The sequence below is a fragment of the Bufo gargarizans genome, chromosome 7 (genome assembly GCF_014858855.1).
Source record: "Bufo gargarizans isolate SCDJY-AF-19 chromosome 7, ASM1485885v1, whole genome shotgun sequence".
Taxonomy (NCBI): domain Eukaryota; kingdom Metazoa; phylum Chordata; class Amphibia; order Anura; family Bufonidae; genus Bufo; species Bufo gargarizans.
Window position 1 is genome coordinate 27106944 of NC_058086.1, and position 22363 is coordinate 27129306.

The window sequence follows — 22363 nt, forward strand, 5'->3', positions numbered from 1 at the left end:
ACATCAGACGACTACACAGCACCTGGAATAAAGACTACACTTCCCAGAATGCATATCACCCAGGCAAGCACTCTGCAGACACTGAACCAGCAGGAGATACTGGGAGATCACAGGTGAATTTATATGACGAGAAGTAATACAGCACCCACTGTGACCACAGACTGTGATGATAAGAGTGAGTCAAACGGCTCCGTCCCGGCACACAATGTAAGTCAATGGGGACACAATCTGGCACAATAGAAAACGGATCCGTCCCGGCACACAATGTAAGTCAATGGGGACACAATCTGGCACAATAGAAAACGGATCCGTCCCGGCACACAATGTAAGTCAATAGGGACACAATCTGGCACAATAGAAAACGGATCCGTCCCGGCACACAATGTAAGTCAATAGGGACACAATCTGGCACAATAGAAAACGGATCCGTCCCGGCACACAATGTAAGTCAATGGGGACACAATCTGGCACAATAGAAAACGGATCCGTCCCGGCACACAATGTAAGTCAATAGGGACACAATCTGGCACAATAGAAAACGGCTCCGTCCCGGCACACAATGTAAGTCAATGGGGACACAATCTGGCACAATAGAAAACGGATCCGTCCCGGCACACAATGTAATCAATGGGGACACAATCTGGCACAATAGAAAACGGCTCCATCCCGGCACACAATGTAAGTCAATGGGGGCACCATCTGGCACAATAGACAACGGATCCGTCCTGGCACACAATGTAAGTCAATGGGGACACAATCTGGCACAATAGACAACGGCTCTGTCCCGGCACACAATGTAAGTCAATGGGGGCACCATCTGGCACAATAGACAACGGATCCGTCCCGGCACACAATGTAAGTCAATGGGGGCACCATCTGGCACAATAGACAACGGATCCGTCCTGGCACACAATGTAAGTCAATGGGGACACAATCTGGCACAATAGACAACGGCTCTGTCCCGGCACACAATGTAAGTCAATGGGGGCACCATCTGGCACAATAGACAACGGCTCCGTCCCGGCACACAATGTAAGTCAATAGGGACACAATCTGGCACAATAGAAAACGGCTCCGTCCCGGCACACAATGTAAGTCAATGGGGACACAATCTGGCACAATAGAAAACGGATCCGTCCCGGCACACAATGTAATCAATGGGGACACAATCTGGCACAATAGAAAACGGCTCCATCCCGGCACACAATGTAAGTCAATGGGGACACCATCTGGCACAATAGACAACGGATCCGTCCCGGCACACAATGTAAGTCAATAGGGACACAATCTGGCACAATAGAAAACGGCTCCGTCCCGGCACACAATGTAAGTCAATGGGGACACAATCTGGCACAATAGAAAACGGATCCGTCCCGGCACACAATGTAATCAATGGGGACACAATCTGGCACAATAGAAAACGGCTCCATCCCGGCACACAATGTAAGTCAATGGGGACACCATCTGGCACAATAGACAACGGATCCGTCCTGGCACACAATGTAAGTCAATGGGGACACAATCTGGCACAATAGACAACGGCTCTGTCCCGGCACACAATGTAAGTCAATGGGGGCACCATCTGGCACAATAGACAACGGATCCGTCCCGGCACACAATGTAAGTCAATGGGGGCACCATCTGGCACAATAGACAACGGCTCCGTCCCGGCACACAATGTAAGTCAATGGGGACACAATCTGGCACAATAGACAACGGCTCCGTCCCGGCACACAATGTAAGTCAATGGGGACACAATCTGGCACAATAGACAACGGATCCGTCCTCCATTGACTTACAATGGTGTTCAAGATGGATCCGTTCTGAACGGATGCAGATGGTTGTATTATCTGAACGGATTCGTCCATGACGGATCCGCAAAAAACGCAAGCGTGAAAGTAGCCTTAGGCCTCATACACACGGGCCGTTGTTTAGGTCCACATTTTTTGCAGCTCAGATGCGGACCCATTCACTTCAATGGGGCCGCAAAAGAGAGTCGTAGAGAGCTGCTTCTTACAGGAGGTCCATGAACTGCGGCATAAGAACGGGTTCTTAGACTATCGGGCACATATGCGCCAGACTGTCCGGATTACCAGGCGGCTGGTTACAGTGTCTCCCTGTATATACAGTACAGACCAAAAGTTTGGACGCACCTTCTCATTCAAAGAGTTTTCTTTATTTTCATGACTATGACAATTGTAGATTCACACTGAAGGCATCAAAACTATGAATTATCACATGTGGAATTATATACATAACAAAAAAGTGTGAAACAACTGAAAATATGTCATATTCTAGGTTCTTCACAGTAGCCACCTTTTGCTTTGATTACTGCTTTGCACACTCTTGGCATTCTCTTGATGAGCTCCAAGAGGTAGTCACCTGAAATGGTCTTCACTTCACAGGTGCGCCCTGTCAGGTGTAATAAGTGGGATTTCTTGCCTTATAAATGGGGTTGGGACCATCAGTTGCGTTGTGGAGAAGTCAGGTGGAGACACAGCTGATAGTCCTACTGAATAGACTGTAAGAATTTGTATAATGGCAAGAAAAAAGCAGCTAAGTAAAGAAAAACGAGTGGCCATCATTACTTTAAGAAATGAAGGTCGGTCAGTCCGAAAAATTGGGAAAACTATGAAAGTCTCCCCAAGTGCAGTCACAAAAACCATCAAGCGCTACAAAGAAACTGTCTCACATGCGGACCGCCCCAGGAAAGGAAGACAAAGAGTCACCTCTGCTGCGGAGGAGAAGTTCATCCGAGTCACCAGCCTCAGAAATCACAGGTTAACAGCAGCTCAGATTAGAGACCAGGTCAATGCCACCCAGAGTTCTAGCAGCAGACACATCTCTAGAACAACTGTTAGGAGGAGACTGTGTGAATCAGGCCTTCATGGTAGAAGATCTGCTAGGAAACCACTGCTAAGGACAGGCAACGAGCAGAAGAGACTTGTTTGGGCTAAAGAACACAAGGAATGGACATTAGACCAGTGGAAATCTGTGCTTTGGTCTGATGAGTCCAAATTTGAGATCTTTGGTTCCAACCACCGTGTCTTTGTGCGACGCAGAAAAGGTGAACGGATGGACTCTACATGCCTGGTTCCCACCGTGAAGCATGGAGGAGGCGGTGTGATGGTGTGGGGGGGCTTTGCTGGGGACACTGTTGGGGATTTATTCAAAATTAAAGGCATACTGAACCAGCATGGCTACCACAGCATCTTGCAGCGGCATTCTATTCCATCCGGTTTGCGTTTAGTTGGACCATCATTTATTTTTCAACAGGACAATGACCCCAAACACACCTCCAGGCTGTGTAAGGGCTATTTGACCATGAAGGAGAGTGATGGGGTGCTGTGCCAGATGACCTGGCCTCCACAGTCACCGGACCTGAACCTTATCGAGATGGTTTGGGGTGAGCTGGACCGCAGAGTGAAGGCAAAAGGGCCAACAAGTGCTAAGCATCTCTGGGAACTCCTTCAAGACTGTCGGAAGACCATTTCAGGTGACTACCTCTGGAAGCTCATCAAGAGAATGCCAAGAGTGTGCAAAGCAGTAATCAAAGCAAAAGGTGGCTACTGTGAAGAACCTAGAATATGACATATTTTCAGCTGTTTCACACTTGTTTGTTATGTATATAATTCCACATGTGATAATTCATAGTTTTGATGCCTTCAGTGTGAATCTACAATTGTCATAGTCATGAAAATAAAGAAAACTCTTTGAATGAGAAGGTGCGTCCAAACTTTTGCTCTGTACTGTATATATATATATATATGCCCACAACACTCTCCCACAGAACCCAGGAGGTAATAGTAAAGGCCCACTTCCTACCCTCACTGCACAGGTCACAGAGCATGCCCACAAAGCTCTCCCATGGAAGTTAATATTTAATACTTACACCCCCCTTTTCCCCCTTACTGCACAGGTCATAGCTCATGCCCACAATACTACCATGGAAGTCAATAGGTGATAATCACAGCCCAGCAGGTAAAAAGGTATGCCCACAATACTCTATTGACTAAAGTCAATAGTTAAAGGGGTTCTCTGGGAAAATGAAAATACTTAAATATTACTCTATTATAAATATTTTCCCATATACCTTTCATTATTTATAATGGCTCATTTTGTTAAGGGAGCAATCATTAGGATAAACAAAATGGCCCCCGTCCTATTAATGCACACAAAACCTGTCCTAATCACACAGGAGGACATGTTGCTTCTGAGCACTGAGGTAAAGAGCTGCCTCATCCTCCAGATATAGATGATAAGATCTTCAGCTGAATCTCTGGGGAATTTAGTTCATGAGGAGACATGAGGTACAGAGAGGACGGACAGGACAGACTGTGGTAATGGAGGCTGCATCCAAGTGCAGCGGCTCATTACCCACATCCCCACCTCCTCTCTGTACCTCACGTCTCCACATTAACTCCATTTCTACAGAGATTTAGTTGAAGATCACATTAAACTGTATTCAGGATCATAGAAGAAGATGAGGCAGCCCTTTACCTCGGTGTTGTGAAGCAACATGTCCTCCTGTGTGATTAGGACGGGTTTTGTGTGCAGTAATAGGACGGCAGCCATTTTATTTCTCCTAATGATTGCTTCACAGACAAAACGAGCCATTATTACCAATGGAAGGTATTTGGGAATATATTCATACTAAAGTAATATTTAAATATTTTCATTTTCTTAATTCCCAGAGAACCCCTTGAATACTCAGAGCAAACCTTGTCCCCCTCACTGCACAGGTCATGACTTCACTACTGCCATAGAAGTCAATAGGCGACTGTCACAGTCCACCTCCTGCCCCTCACTGCACAGATCTCAGGGCATGCCCACACCACTCTACCACGGAAATCCACACAGCATGCTCCTATGGGTCACGAGGGTGTGGTAAAGCAAATCACCGAACTGCTGCTAACAAAGCAAAGCAGCAGCAGCGCAGGCAAGATGGCCGCCCCCTAATCATGGACAGAAAATAAATTAAAAAACTCAACAAGTGGAAAATAAAAAAACACATTACAAAAAAAAGAATGTATGGAGGGCATCTGATGACCCTCCCTTTCTCCTGTCCGCAGCGTGGTCTACCCAAATTGTCTGTAGTAATCTGGGCCCTTAGGAGCCACAAGTAAGCTTCGTAGGGGGACCATGTGGCCCTTCTCAGCTCTCCTGATTGGCTAAGAAAACAGATCCGGAAATCTGGGAGGCCATTTACTGTTCAGGGCCTCTGTGAAGTGTAATAAATGTGCGGAGCGACTGACTGCAGACGCCGGAGGGGCTGTCCGGTCACAGGACCGCTGCAGCCAGTCTACAGACGGAGAGACCCCAAAGTGTCCTCCACTACTCACCTAAGGCTACTTTCACATCTGCGTTTTTGATGGATCTGGCAGATACAACCGGCTGGGTCAGTTATGAACGGATACGGTTGTATTATCATAAAATGACCAAGGTGGATCCATTGTCTTTTGTGTCCGTCTTGATCAGTATCCCAGGACGCCCACAAAAAAACGCTGGGAAAGCAAACAAACGGAACAGAAAGCTTTCTGGTGCAATGAATGGGGACAAAACTGAAGCCCCGACGGATCTCAATACCGGAAAGGAAAACAATGATAAAAAAATACGCCAATGCTGCAGATTAATACCGAGAACTGATCCAGACACAGATCCTGCTTCACAGCTCTGGATGAACAACTCTGCAACCAAAGGTTTAACTGGCAGCAATGAAGCCAACTGGTACCAACAATACAGGGGATTCCTGTACTACCCACCTAACAAAGCTTCACCGAGAGAACGCAAAACACAACAATATGTCTCCTACACCCTGTGTGATGCTCCAGAGCTGCACTCACTATTCTGCCTGTGCAGTCACTGTGCAAATACATTACTTATCCTGTACTGATCCTGAGTTACATCCTGTATTATACTCCAGAGCTGCACTCACTATTCTGCTTGTGCAGTCACTGTGTACATACATTACTTATCCTGTACTGATCCTGAGTTACATCCTGTATTATACTCCAGAGCTGCACTCACTATTCTGCTGGTGCAGTCACTGTGTACATACATTACTTATCCTGTACTGATCCTGAGTTACATCCTGTATTTCTTTTATTAAAATTTTAAAACAAACAGATAAATAAATATATAAAACAGAGACCAAACCAACCATACAGGACATGATGCTCCTCAGCGCGGCGCAGACAGCACCGGTCCAGCCCACTCGCCACAGAACACCAGCTATGTACAATATTTACAATATCTATGTACATGTACTAACCTTCCTGATCCGGTTGCACCTACCTACACTTAACAAATACAGAAGTTAAACTTACAAAAAGCCCACCCACCATCACCCCAATGCAACACACAATTTTTTTTTTTTTTTTATATATTATATATATATATTTTTTTTTTTTTTTTTTTTTTTTTTTTTTGGTCCCTGAGCTGGTCCCGCATCCCATGCCCCCAGTACATGATAACAGACGTCCATGAACCAGCCCAGGATTTTCTTATATGTCCCAAAGTCCCCAATGTTCCATGGAACCCTCCCCCCATTTACCCACCACCCAACCTAACACTACACCCGACAACTCAACCTATACAAATATATATAGACATAAAGACATATAAACTACATTACATAGTACATTACATAGTAGACCTTAACCTCACCACCCACCGTGAGGCTTTTCAGCCACACACAACCCATTAAAGCCCAAGTTTGGCGCCTGCAAGCCCTATGTCCTCATACAGCCACCAAAACAAAACAAAAATCTACAGTGTCAGCTTCAGCCCACCACCGGGAGGGGAGACAACAGGCTAGGGTACCCTAAAGGCAAAACCCCTCCAGAGGAGAGAGGCTCTACCCGCCCCCAACCTCTCGTACTCCAGAGAGCGCACCTTCACCAGGTCTCCGAGAATGTTCCTAACCACCTCATCCTCGGGGAGGATTTTGCGTTGCGTCGAAACTAAACACCGTGCATGCCACGTGTAGTACCTGACCACTGAGCTGACTAGGAATAAAGTGCAAAGGTCCCTACCACCCAGGTGTCTGAATGCTCCATAGGCCCATTCCGCATAGGAGAGAGTGACCAGCCTAGGCCAGCCAATGGAGGTCCCCACCCTGGTGTAAACCTCTGTGTTAAAGGGACAATGAAGCAGGAAGTGGTCCATGCTTTCCAGCACACCACCGCACTCCTCACGGGGACACCCCCTGTCCTCAGAGCTCCTACACTTCAGATTGTCCCTCACACACAGTTTCCCATGGAAGCAGCGCCAAGTCAAGTCAAAGAACTTCAAGGGGATCCTATTGGAATTTAAAAGCCGTAACCCAACCCTCAGATCCCGACCTGGGCAGTCCCTGAGGGCCAGAGGTTTCTGGAAATGGGTCAACAGAACCCTCTGGTCAAGGAGTCTCCTTGACTGAGTCCTGATTTCCCACATCCCCAGACCCCACCGACGTAATACCTTCAGAACCAGGGCAGCATAAGCCGGGAGATGCCCATGTGGTGTGCGGAGATCCTTCACTTGCCCCCCTGTCTCCCATTCCTGGAAGAAAGGCCGAAACCATCCCCGACAGGAGGCTACCCACAGAGGAGCCCTCTCTTGCCAGAGGTTCGAGAGATTAATCTTAATAAAGGTGTTCACCAGGAACACCACAGGGTTGACCATACCCAACCCTCCTAGTCTCCTCGTACGGTAAGTAACCTCCCTCTTGACAAGGTTCAGTCTGTTTCCCCATAACATCTGGAAGAACAGACTGTAGACCCGAGTCCAGAAAGGTTCCGGCAAGACGCACACACTGCCCAGATATAACAGCAAAGGGATCAGGTAGGTTTTGATAATGTTCACCCTTTCCCTGAGGGTTAAAGACCAACCCTTCCACTGGTCCACCTTCTGAGCGGCAATCTTAAGCCTGCTATCCCAATTTTGATGGGGGTAATCCCCCTGGCCAAATTCAATGCCGAGGACTTTTGTAGATTCCTGGGGCTCTGGAAGGGTGTCCGGGAGATCAAAACCAGGATCTCCACCTCCCAGCCAGAGACTCTCACACTTATCTCGGTTGATCTTGGACCCAGATGACTCTGAGTAGCGCTCTACCTCAGACAGTACCCACTCTGCCTCCCCTCTCGAAGACACAAAGATAGTTACGTCATCAGCATACGCCACCACCCTCAGTGTAGTCTCCGGAGCCGCCCGGTCCATCCCGATGCCCGCCAACGGCCCACGATCAACCCCTCTAAGGAAGGGATCGATCGCGAACACGTACAAAAGCGGGCTCAGAGGACAACCCTGGCGAACCCCAGATCCCACCCCAAAAGGACGCCCAATCCAACCATTCACAAGCGGGAAACTCTCTGCCCCTGCATACAAGGTCTTAAGCCAATCAACAAACCCCCCGGGCAGGCCATATCTCAGAAGGACAGACCAGAGGTACTCGTGGTTAACACGATCAAATGCTTTTGCCTGATCCAAGGACAGCATGTACCCCTTCCAGTGACCTGCCCTGCCCTGCTCCACGGCCTCCCGGACACTGAGCACAGCACTAAAAGTACTGTGGCCGGGAACAGAGCAATGCTGGGCCCCAGAAAGGAGCTGGGGTGCAAACTTCACCAGCCGATTAAATAGCACCTTTGCCAAAATCTTTCTGTCCACACCGAGGAGCGCTATGGGACGCCAATTCTCAATGTGGAAAGGATCTTTACCCTTTGACAGGATGATCAGGGCCGACCTCCTCATTGACTTTGGTAGAGTACCCGAGGAGAGACACTCATTTAATACCTCAGTCAAGAGGGGAACTAAGGTGTCCTTAAAGGTCTTGTAAAACTCAGATGTTAAGCCATCCGGACCAGGTGATTTTTTGGGAGCAAGCCCCTCAATCACCAGACTGACTTCCTCTTCACTGATCATTTCCGTCAAACCGTCAAGAGAGGGGTCTACCCCTGGTTCAGGGACAGTTTCAGTCAGGAAAGCCGATATCTTATCACGATCAAGATCCCTCCTTGCCATGAGATGTGAGTAAAAGGATCTGACAACCTCCAGGATCCCTGATCTGGACCTTCTCAGAGAACCCGTACTATCAATCAGTCCTGACACAATCTTACTACTCACTGACATCCTGCAGTTTTTGTAAGGGTCGGGCGAGCGGTATTTCCCGTAATCCCTCTCAAAAACCAAAGATGCGTGCCTATCGTACTGACACCTCATAAGCAAAGACTTCACTCTGGAGATCTCCTCACGGCTACCCCCAGTCGAGACAAGACGTTCGAGTTTCCTCCTCAGGCCCTGATACAGGCGATACTTACTCAGACTCCTGAGGCTCGAGAGCTGGCGGAAGAATCTCCCCACCCTTTCCTTGAAGATCTCCCACCACTCAGACTTACTGCCGCAGAGATCCAGCAATGGTACCTGGCTCTGAACGAAATCCTCAAAGGACTGTCTTATCTCCGCTTCTTCCAAGAGAGACGAATTGAGCCTCCAGTAGCCCCTTCCCATTCGGGGGGTCTCTGCAACATTCAGAGAAAACAAAATCATACAGTGGTCGGAGAACTCCACCTCCACAGCGGACACGGCTGAAGAGACGGCTTCCTCCTTTAAATAAAACCTGTCTATTCTAGACCTACAACTAGCCCTATGATAGGTGAACCCCGGGTGGCCTGGGGTGTGCCGGATGTGGACATCCACCAGACGAGCCTCACTAGCTATTTTATTAAGCGCAACGCTGTCGTAAGTCAGCTTGTCCCTGGAACCTCCCCTATCCTGGGGCCTCGTGACAGTATTGAAGTCCCCTCCAAAGACCACCTGCCGACTTGTAAAAAGATAGGGCTTGATCCTCATGAAGAGACACTTACGGTCCCACTTGGACTGGGGACCATAGATGTTAATTAGACGAAGTTCTTGTCCCCTCATGAGGACATCCAGGATCAGGCACCTCCCCATTTCTAATTCAATAACCCGTCGGCATTCTACCGGTGCAGTAAAAAGGACTGCCACCCCGCTATACGGCTCGGCCGCAAGAGACCAGTAGGAGGATCCGCGTCGCCACTCCCTTTTAGCTTTAAATACAGATGCCAAATCTGGCAGCCTGGTCTCCTGCAAAAACAAAATGTCAGCTTCAACCCGGCTGAAAAAATCAAAGGCCGCAAATCTAGCCGTATCTGACTTAATGCTGGCGACATTAATGGACGCCAGCGTCAACGGAGTGAGTGCCGCCATCATGGGTGATTGAATTAGATGGCTTTCTTTTCCCACTGCCCCCACCAACTTTTTCATCAGATGATGGCTTACCCCTCTTCAAACAAACAGATGTGTCCATTTCACCTCTGCCCTTGTGCTCTGACTCCAAGCCAGCCCCCACCCCTGAGGACATGTTTTCCCCAGTAGAAGGAGGCTCGGCGTCCCCCGCAGGCCCAGGTGTCACCGCGACTCCCGAAACCTCCCCACCGGCTCCCTCCCCTGAGGAGGGGGAGGTGTCACCAATGGCTTGGAACCGGTTTGAGAGACTAATCAGAGGGGGGTTGGTTGTACCTTCCTTTGGCATCTGGCGGGTGGGAGAAGATCTTAAATCTCCCTTTTTCCCTGTACGTTTATTACCCTGCTTTTGCCATCCCCCACTTCCCCCGTCATGGGGGGATAATGAGGAGATGGCACCTTCCTCTTCCTGGATCCTCCTAATTTCCTCATCCAGCTCACTGTCCCTTTGGGCCTCAGCAGTAGCAGCAGTCTCAGGGGTGAGATCAGGGGTCATCCCAGCTTCCCCAGTTGCCTGAGGTTCCCGGGATTCACCCATCTCCCTCTCCCTTCGGCGATTTTCCTGACGCCTCAGTTGGGCAGGCGTCTTTTGCTTACTTTTCTTCCCTGGCCCCTCTGTTCCTTCACTTCTGCCAGCCCCTGCCCCAGTAGAATTGGCCTCACGGCTTCCTCCCGCCGGGGCATTGACCGCATTGGCAAAGGAATGAGGGCAGCGACTGAATGGGTGACCTAAGTCACCACACAGGTGACACCTAATCTCTGCACATGATGCAGCGAGGTGGCCAATCTCCCCACACAGCGCGCACTTCTGTACAGTGCAGTTAGCACTGAAGTGTGTGGGGCTGCCGCATCTGTGACAGAGCTTCGGCTGACCCTGGTAGAAAATCTGGATGCGATCCCTTCCAAGGAAGGTGGCAGATGGTATGTGAGTAACTGTGTTTCCTAAAAGCCTAAGTTTTACCATGAACGTCCAGGCCCCAGACCAGATGCCATGTTCATCCCTGTTCTTCTTGGGAACCTCCACCACCTCCCCATATCGGCCGAGCCACGTCATGATGTCAATACACGAGAGTGACTCGTTACGGGTTAGAACGGTCACCCTCTTCACATTGTTCTGACGAGACACTGCCTGGACGGCAAAATCTCGCCAGCTGGGCTCGTCCTTTGCCATCTCATAGTTCGACCAGAAGAGCTCAAGTCCCTCCGGCCGAACAAAGCTGACATCGAACTCAGGGGTCCCATAGGGATGTATCAAGGCGTAGATGTCTGTCGCCTTGAAGCCCATCTTTAGAAGGAGCTCAACAACTTCTGATCTTGAAGGACATGTATCACTGCCCCTCCACCTCAGACGGACCACATTCCTACGGAGAGCACCCTGCCCAGCTGTCGGGAGGGACCACGTGGTCTCCCCGCTCCTTTGCTCTCGGAAGGCTGAGAGGCCATGCCTATCTATCCAAAAGGATAGATCAACCTCCCTCCCCTCTACATTGATTGTGCTCTCCCCTCTCTTTAGAGCCTCCAGAAGACGCCGCTGCAAAACGCCGTCCCCAGAGCCAGAGGACAAGGAGGGTCCCCTACTCACCCCGGCCTGTGACAGTAGCAAAACTGCGCACAGGGGCTGCCACAGCCGGGGGGGCAACCGGACCAGGTTCCACACCCTCCCCACTTACCAAAGACCCTCCACCACCCACTTCCATATCTTCCATCCCCAAACCAGCCTTACTTACAACAGATTCTGCGACCTCCCTTCCTTCCCTCCTAACACCATTCACTCCACCATCCAAACCCCCAGACATATTTTTATTAAAAATAATTTTCTGCCCCCCACCTGCTCCCTCACTCATACTGGCTGAACCGGTGTGTTTTGGTGTAATTATTGGTACCTCAGCATCACTGGGCCCTGGGGTCGGAGCTGCCCCCAAAAGACAGGCCACAGCCCCAACCCCACTTTTATCATTGCCCTCCGCTTCCTCAGTACTACCATTTACAACTTTTGGGCGCCGCTGATCCATTACCGGGCGCCGCTGATCCAAACGCTGCTGATCTGTTCTTTCATGGCGCCGCTCATCTGGACCAGCAGCGCCAATACAAAACAAAGGCTTTGGCCTCAGTTCTTGACCTTCATTGGGAGGCGTAACCGTCATAGCTCCGACAGCTCCTTCATGCCTCTGCTGGCCCGAGGGAACAGCGTCATCAGCGGTTGGAGCCATCGGAGCTCCTGCAGCCATCTGTGGCGTGGAGCCACCCCCTCCTCCCATCAGGGAGCAAACTCCAGCGCCAGAGATTTTTCTCTCATCCTCCGCAGTAACCTTCCTGTCCGGCTTTTCAGCCGGTGTCGCACCAGCTCCATCCCCGTTACTGCAAACAGAGACGGAGCTCACCACCATATCGGATACCTCGCTCTCCCCTCTCTCCTGCACCGAGTCCACTGCAGGACACGGGCTGGGCTGAGAAGAGGGGCTAATACAGTGAGCCGGCCCTGCGGTCGACCCGGGGGTCCCAGGGAGGGGGGTGTATACATATCTTACCTGCTCCTGGAGCTTGGTCTTCTTAGCCTTTTTCTTTCCTTCCCCAGGCGTCTCCGGTGGCAACTCATCACCAAAGCATAAGTCCTGGAAACGCACTGGGGACTCCAGGAGCTGGATCTCCTCCACTAGGGCCCCTCCCGGGCTGCAGGTCTCATACTCATCCCCCGAGCCGCAGCTGGGTGACCTTGCTATTTGGCGTGCAGGGGGCCCACTGTACGGAATCTGCTCCTGCAGGCTGCCAGGTGGATCTTGCTGGTCATCATCATCATCCTCCTCCTGCACGACTGGTTCCTTCTCCACCTGGCTGTCAGGCTGCTGCCCCATCTGCCCCTTCTCCTCCGCCATCTTCCGAAAACGTTCCTCGTTTAGGAGTTTTTCCTTAAACGGGCCGCTTTTATCTCGGAGTACAGTCCGCCTTTGCTCAATCTCGCCAATGTCAGCTTGTAGCTGCTTTATTTGGCTCTCCAGCCCCTGCTTCTTCCTCTTTGGGGCCACTCCAACACAAGACCTCAAGCCGCGCAGCTCCTCCCGGAGCCTCCTCAGGGTCTTAGTCGCGTCTTCGTACTCACGGAGGTGGCTCATGACCCGGGATCCGTAGGTGGAAATGGACTCCCGGGCCCTCAGTACGCCCCAGCCTTCCTCCTCAAGATCTGCTTCACCTCCGTGAACACTCGGCTTTTGCTGGGCCCCGGAAGGGCCACTCTCACCCATGCTGGCATTCGGGTCCTCCTTAGCGGATCCAGCCTTGCGGCTCTTCCTACTACCCTCAGACTCAGGGGAGACAGAAGCCACATTACTGCGACTCCTGCCAGATCTTCTTACCCCTGAGTCCTCCATGCAGGCCAAACGCTGGCTTCTCCTGTCCCCTGAAGGCCTGCCGCTGGGAACAGGAGCCTGGGGCTTGCTTCCCTCGCTCATGCCTGAGAACCCACTCTCCCCCTGGGGAGGAGAGAGCCGGCCTCAGGTGGATAGATTTTCCTCCAAACGCTCAGGAGCAGCAGCAGCAGCAGCAGCTACACACAGCCACAGGCGACCACACCCACAGGTAATCGCAGCTCAGGAACAGCTGGTCCAGAGCTGCACTCACTATTCTGCTGGTGCAGTCACTGTGTACATACATTACTTATCCTGTACTGATCCTGAGTTACATCCTGTATTATACTCCAGAGCTGCACTCACTATTCTGCTGGTGCAGTCACTGTGTACATACATTACTTATCCTGTACTGATCCTGAGTTACATCCTGTATTATACTCCAGAGCTGCACTCACTATTCTGCTGGTGCAGTCACTGTGTACATACATTACTTATCCTGTACTGATCCTGAGTTACATCCTGTATTATACTCCAGAGCTGCACTCACTATTCTGCTGGTGCAGTCACTGTGTACATACATTACTTATCCTGTACTGATCCTGAGTTACATCCTGTATTATACTCCAGAGCTGCACTCACTATTCTGCTGGTGCAGTCACTGTGTACATACATTACTTATCCTGTACTGATCCTGAGTTACATCCTGTATTATACTCCAGAGCTGCACTCACTATTCTGCTGGTGCAGTCACTGTGTACATACATTACTTATCCTGTACTGATCCTGAGTTACATCCTGTATTATACTCCAGAGCTGCACTCACTATTCTGCTGGTGGAGTCACTGTGTACATACATTACTTATCCTGTACTGATCCTGAGTTACATCCTGTATTATACTCCAGAGCTGCACTCACTATTCTGCTGGTGAAGTCACTGTGTACATACATTACTTATCCTGTACTGATCCTGAGTTACATCCTGTATTATACTCCAGAGCTGCACTCACTATTCTGCTGGTGCAGTCACTGTGTACATACATTACTTATCCTGTACTGATCCTGAGTTACAGACTGTATTATACTCCAGAGCTGCACTCATTATTCTGCTGGTGCAGTCGCTGTGTACATACATTACTTATCCTGTACTGATCCTGAGTTACATCCTGTATTATACTCCAGAGCTGCACTCACTATTCTGCTGGTGCAGTCACTGTGTACATACATTACTTATCCTGTACTGATCCTGAGTTACATCCTGTATTATACTCCAGAGCTGCACTCACTATTCTGCTGGTGCAGTCACTGTGTACATACATTACTTATCCTGTACTGATCCTGAGTTACATCCTGTATTATACTCCAGAGCTGCACTCACTATTCTGCTAGTGCAGTCACTGTGTACATACATTACTTATCCTGTACTGATCCTGAGTTACATCCTGTATTATACCCCAGAGCTGCACTCACTATTCCGCTGGTGCAGTCACTGTGTACATACATTACTTATCCTGTACTGATCCTGAGTTACGTCCTGTATTATACCCCAGAGCTGCACTCACTATTTTGCTGGTGCAGTCACTGTGTACATACATTACTTATCCTGTACTGATCCTGAGTTACATCCTGTATTATACTCCAGAGCTGCACTCACTATTCTGCTGGTGCAGTCACTGTGTACATACATTACTTATACTGTACTGATCCTGAGTTACATCCTGTATTATACTCCAGAGCTGCACTCACTATTCTGCTGCTGCAGTCACTGTGTACATTACATTACTTATCCTGTACTGATCCTGAGTTACATCCTGCATTACACTCCAGAGCTGCACTCACTATTCTGCTGGTGCAGTCACTGTGTACATACATTACTTATCCTGTACTGATCCTGAGTTACATCCTGTATTATACTCCAGAGCTGCACTCACTATTCTGCTAGTGCAGTCACTGTGCACATACATTACTTATCCTGTACTGATCCTGAGTTACATCCTGTATTATACCCCAGAGCTGCACTCACTATTCTGCTGGTGCAGTCACTGTGTACATACATTACTTATCCTGTACTGATCCTGAGTTACATCCTGTATTATACTCCAGAGCTGCACTCACTATTCTGCTGCTGCAGTCACTGTGTACATTACATTACTTATCCTGTACTGATCCTGAGTTACATCCTGCATTACACTCCAGAGCTGCACTCACTATTCTGCTGGTGCAGTCACTGTGTACATACATTACTTATCCTGTACTGATCCTGAGTTACATCCAGTTGTGACTGACTGAACCGTCACTGGGGCTGCTGGAGTGGAGGGCTAGCCTCCTTCCTATGCACCAGAACTATGGAGACCCCCCCCGGCACATTATTCTACAAATGGAAAAACGTGTAGTTGTTGCCTGTGTTGTTCCCATTGTGTTGATTATTTGTATCACAGGCGGGCGTTTTCTGCCTGTAACTGCATGTGATTGGTTTATGTAAGATGCTGTCTCAGTCTTCCACAAGGTCCCCATGGGCAGTGTCAGTGTCCCCTGCTGGAAGACCTGCATAAAAGGCTGACATGTTGCCCCATTAAAGGTCCTGTTCTTCCCTTCATGAAGTCTGGGCTCATGTTTGGGGGATTGGAGAACTACACTCTGGGGATTGCTATAATCATTATACTCTCCAAAGTATAATCCCTAGCTCTTGTAAGAGCTGTTCCTGTATCGCCCTCTGAAAGAAGAGAGGGTCACCCACTGGAACCTGGAAACCTTGCCGTAGGTCCATGGTGGGTAGAAGAAGACGAGATCCCAACCAAGCTATGGCGGTTCGTGGGGTCGGCAGTGCTTACTGTGTTGAGCGGAGTGCTTGGAGCCCTCGGGAAGAACTAGGAGCATCCATCAACGGAGACACCCAGTTGGGGTGCCAGCAGATCCGCTACACCAGTATTATACCCCAGAGCTGCACTCACTATTCTGCTGTACATTTATACACTTCAGTCTGTGCTGTGGGAGGCTTACTGCACGAATGTTTTTTCTTTAAAGATATACCAGTAAAACAAGTCCAATAGAGATTTTTTTTTTAAAAACACCCTTCTTTACACTGCAGGCTGCATTGGTAGAACTGTATGCACTGCAGAAACCAAACAAGATTTAAATTAAGGGTGACGTCTCGTTTACTACATGACTGAACGGATAGGAAAGGCTTTGAACAAGGTGAACCTGAGGAGGCGCAGGGCAGCCGTGAGGCGGTGGCGGTGCAGGTGAGTATTCGCCCTGTGCCCACCGACGGGCCGGGCGGCTGACAGATCGCCCTCGTTAGAAGCTGAGGTACTAGACCCGTTCTCGGGCGTCTTTTATCTTTCCTGATTTACACCACAGGCAGCGGCTCCTCAATAATTTATGGCGGGTTAAATTTATTGCAGATCTCCGGCCGGCTGAGAAATTCAAATTGCCAAATAATTAGATTTTAGGGCAAAGCTTATAAATTATCCGTCGATTTGTCCGGCCTTGTTTGTCAGCCGCCTGGTGCTGCGGGTCATGTGTGGCATTTGGCTCCTCACGTTCTAATTGCTGATCTCCACGCTGACAGATGAAAACCGATGCCTGCCTCTCAGGGCGCGGCGCAGGAGCGCAGGACGCGGCGCTTACAAAGAATCTGCTATTTTCATACGTTTTGATGCATTTTCCACATAAGAGGACGTGAGGTAAGCCAAGATCAGCAGCTCATATCAACGGTAAAGGGGTCACACAGACAAAGTGTAATCAGGCAGGGTACAAGATCTCTGCTTGCTGCCCTGCTCACACAGTAGAAGGTTTGTTACAATGTCCCCGGTCTAAACAATCGTCTGTGGCGTGAGCAGCCTGCACTTCAGACTGCTACCTGTCACCTGCACTGATACACTGTAACAAACCCTTGTGCCGCTGGTGTGCTCAGCTCACATAACACAGCCTAAATCAGGGATCAACAACCACCGCTATTCTAAAACTACAACTCCCACAATCCTCCTTTCACTTTTGTGGGAGTTACAAGAATAGCTGAGTATGTGTGCATGCTGGGAGTTGTAGTTTCACAGGAGCTGGAGTGCTGAAGGTTTCTGATCCATGGTCTAGATCAGGGATGGCCAACCTACGGCTCTCCAGCTGTTGTAAAACTGCAATTCCCACCATGCCCTGATGTAAGCTGATAGTTGCAGGCATGCTGGGAGTTGTAGTTTTGAAACAGCTAAAGAGCCGCGGGTTGGCCATCCCTGGTCTAGATGAAACTAAGGCCTCATGCACAAGGCCGTGTTCCGCGGCCGAGAGCGGTCCGTGGTGACACGGCCTGGATTCCTGTTGAGAGCAGGAGCGCACGGCGTCATTGGTTGCTATGACACCGAGCGCTTCATGCCGCCGCTGCACTACAGTAATACACTATACATATAGTGCAGCGGCAGCATGAAGCGCACGGTGTCATAGCAACCAATGACGCCGTGCGCTCCTGCTCTCAACAGGACAAACCTGTCTCAGTACTGCCCCATTACACGGTCTCTTAGAGGGCTGGCCCATCTAGGACACCGATTCCATAAAGGTGAGCTAGGTGCGGGTCAGCAGGAGGAGACACCCTCCGTTCAGCGCTATGGGACTGCTGCTAGTTTCGGACCTCCCATAGCAATGAATGGGGAGCACCCCTCTCGTATGCCGTGTGCTGCCCTTCACTTTGGGTGCCCTGGAAATAGGACTGGGTCCCAGAGGCAGTACTACCCCCACCAGTCTGACACTGCAGTGGGCCAACCCCTTTAAACCTGCATTTGGAGGATGAGAGGTACAGTTTGCATTCGCAGCGCTCCGGTCGGGTGACCGCTCTACCTGAGGGTGGATCTGGGGTTTGTCACATGTCGCCTCAAAATCCAGCACTAGGAAGTAATGGTATCTCTGTGGGGGGAAGGAGGTCATCGCAGCCACTGACGCCCCAAACCCCTGGCATCCCAGCTTTCTGTTGAGCATTGGGTCGGCTCCCGTGTCGGCTCGGAGGACAGAGAACGGGTCACAGGACGCGGTTCCCAGCGGTCTGGAGAGCAGCAGCGAGGGAAGTCTTTGCGGCCGGATGAGGGACGATAAATGCATTGAAACCTCTGCTGCATTTACATGGAAACCTGCAGACAAAATGGAGGCACAGTCAGATCGAGAACACGGGAGAGCGCAAAATATCAGCATTAACAGAGGGGCGGGGGGCGGACAGACACATGGACCAGATAGCGGAGCGCTATACCCGCACCATCCTCTCCTGACACCTGCAGCCACTGCCAATAGCACCCCAATACTTGGGATTGTTACACTTGTATCCAGGCCAAACCATCCTCTGTGACTGATACATTGTAACAAAGCATCAGGGTAGCAGATGTGCTAAGACTGTCTAGACTGGATACGACTGTTACAAACCCTCAGCTGAGAGACACAACACATTCAGGGGCATTCACTCTTGTAGGAGGACTGAGAAAAAGTGACAAGAATAGGAAATGTTCTATAATTCACGGCCCAGCCATGTGCGGTCTCATACCGTGTGCGGTCTCATACCGTGTGCTGTCTCATACCGTGTGCTGTCTCATACCGTGTGCTGTCTCATACCGTGTGCTGTCTCATACCGTGTGCTGTCTCATACCGTGTGCGGTCTCATACCGTGTGCGGTCTCATACCGTGTGCGGTCTCATACCGTGTGCGGTCTCATACCGTGTGCGGTCTCATACCGTGTGCTGTCTCATACCGTGTGCTGTCTCATACCGTGTGCTGTCTCATATCGCTGCGCTGTCTGATATCGCTGCGCTGTCTCATATCGCTGCGCTGTCTCATACCGTGTACTGTCTCATAACGCTGCGCTGTCTCATACCATGTACTGTCTCATAACGCTGCTCTGTCTCATACCGTGTACTGTCTCATAACGCTGCGCTGTCTCATACCGTGTACTGTCTCATAACGCTGCGCTGTCTCATACCGTGTACTGTCTCATAACGCTGCGCTGTCTCATACCGTGTACTGTCTCATAACGTTGCGCTGTATCATACCGTGCGCTGTCTGACATCGTTGCACTGCCTCATACCGTTGCGCTGTCTGATATCATTGCGCTGTCTCAAACCGTTGCGCTGTCTCGTACCGCTGCACTGTCTGATATCGTTGCGCTGTCTTATACCGTGTACTGTCTCATACCCTGTACTGTCTCATACCTTGTACTGTCTCATACCTTGTACTGTCTCATACCCTGTTGTCTCATACCCTGTACTGTCTCATACCCTGTACTGTCTCATACCCTGCACTGTCTCATACCCTGCACTGTCTCATACCCTGTACTGTCTCATACCCTGTACTGTCTCATACCCTGTACTGTCTCATACCCTGTTCTGTCTCATACCCTGTACTGTCTCCTACCCTGTACTGTCTCATACATTGTACTGTCTCCTACCCTGTACTGTCTCATACCCTGTACTGTCTCATACCTTGTTCTGTCTCATACCCTGTTCTGTCTCATACCTTGTTCTGTCTCATACCCTGTACTGTCTCATACCCTGTACTGTCTCATACATTGTACTGTCTCCTACCCTGTACTGTCTCATATCTTGTACTGTCTCATACCCTGTTCTGTCTTATACCCTGTGCTGTCTCATACCCTGTTCTGTCTTATACCCTGTACTGTCTCATACCCTGTTCTGTCTCACACCGTGTGCTGTCTCATACCGTGTGCTGTCTCATACCGTGTACTGTCTCATACCGTGTGCTGTCTCATACCGTGTGCTGTCTCATACCGTGTACTGTCTCATACCGTGTGCTGTCTCATACCGTGTGCTGTCTCATACCGTGTGCTGTCTCATAACGCTGCGCTGTCTCATACAGTGTACTGTCTCATAACGCTGCTCTGTCTCATACCGTGTACTGTCTCATAACGCTGCGCTGTCTCATAATGTTGCGCTGTCTCATACCGTGTACTGTCTCATAACGCTGCGCTGTCTCATAATGTTGCGTCTCATACCGTGTACTGTCTCATAACGCTGCGCTGTCTCATAATGTTGCGCTGTCTCATACCGTGTACTGTCTCATAACGCTGCGCTGTCTCATACCGTGTACTGTCTCATAATGCTACGCTGTCTCATAACGTTGCGCTGTCTCATAACATTGCGCTGTCTCATACCGTGCGCTGTCTGACATCGTTGCGCTGTCTCATACCGTTGCGCTGCCTGACATCGTAGCACTGCCTCATACCGTTGCGCTGTCTGATATCATTGCGCTGTCTCAAACCGTTGCACTGTCTCATACCGTTGCGCTGTCTCGTACCGCTGCGCTGTCTCGTACCGCTGAGCTGTCTGATATTGTTGCGCTGTCTCATACCGTGTACTGTCTCATACCCTGTACTGTCTCATACCTTGTACTGTCTCATACCCTGTACTGTCTCATACCCTGTTCTGTCTCATACCCTGTACTGTCTCATACCCTGCACTGTCTCATACCCTGTACTGTCTCATACCTTGTACTGTCTCATACCCTGTACTGTCTCACACCCTGTACTGTCTCACACCCTGTACTGTCTCACACCCTTTACTGTCTCACACCCTGTACTGTCTCATACCCTGCACTGTCTCATACCTTGTACTGTCTCATACCCTGTACTGTCTCACACCCTGTACTGTCTCACACCCTTTACTGTCTCACACCCTGTACTGTCTCACACCCTTTACTGTCTCATACCGTGTGCTGTCTCATACCGTGTGCGGTCTCATACCGTGTGCGGTCTCATACCGTGTGCTGTCTCATACCGTGTGCTGTCTCATACCGTGTGCTGTCTCATACCGTGTGCTGTCTCATATCGCTGCGCTGTCTGATATCGCTGCGCTGTCTCATATCGCTGCGCTGTCTCATACCGTGTACTGTCTCATAACGCTGCGCTGTCTCATACCGTGTACTGTCTCATAACGCTGCTCTGTCTCATACCGTGTACTGTCTCATAACGCTGCGCTGTCTCATACCGTGTACTGTCTCATAACGCTGCGCTGTCTCATACCGTGTACTGTCTCATAACGCTGCGCTGTCTCATACCGTGTACTGTCTCATAATGCTACGCTGTCTCATAACGTTGCGCTGTATCATACCGTGTACTGTCTCATAATGCTACGCTGTCTCATAACGTTGCGCTGTATCATACCGTGCGCTGTCTGATATCATTGCGCTGTCTCAAACCGTTGCACTGTCTCATACCGTTGCGCTGTCTCGTACCGCTGCACTGTCTGATATCGTTGCGCTGTCTTATACCGTGTACTGTCTCATACCCTGTACTGTCTCATACCTTGTACTGTCTCATACCTTGTACTGTCTCATACCCTGTTGTCTCATACCCTGTACTGTCTCATACCCTGTACTGTCTCATACCCTGTACTGTCTCATACCCTGTACTGTCTCATACCCTGCACTGTCTCATACCCTGCACTGTCTCATACCTTGTACTGTCTCATACCCTGTACTGTCTCACACCCTTTGCTGTCTCATACCCTGTACTGTCTCATACCCTGTTCTGTCTCATACCTTGTTCTGTCTCATACCCTGTACTGTCTCATACCCTGTACTGTCTCATACATTGTACTGTCTCCTACCCTGTACTGTCTCATACCCTGTACTGTCTCATATCTTGTACTGTCTCATACCCTGTACTGTCTCATACCCTGTTCTGTCTTATACCCTGTGCTGTCTCATACCCTGTTCTGTCTTATACCCTGTACTGTCTCATACCCTGTTCTGTCTCACACCGTGTGCTGTCTCATACCGTGTGCTGTCTCATA

At 49.9% G+C, this 22363-nt stretch overlaps 1 protein-coding gene across 2 annotated transcripts in view; it reads right to left on the reverse strand.

Moving 5' to 3' along the window:
• Positions 1 to 22363, reverse strand: part of ERI3 (ERI1 exoribonuclease family member 3) — a 228467-nt gene that overhangs the window by 192083 nt on the left and 14021 nt on the right. For both annotated transcript variants that reach the window (XM_044301675.1, XM_044301677.1), the window contains exon 2: positions 18414 to 18700. In XM_044301675.1, the coding sequence (XP_044157610.1) occupies positions 18414 to 18700 (287 nt within the window). The remainder of the gene's footprint in view (positions 1 to 18413; positions 18701 to 22363) is intronic.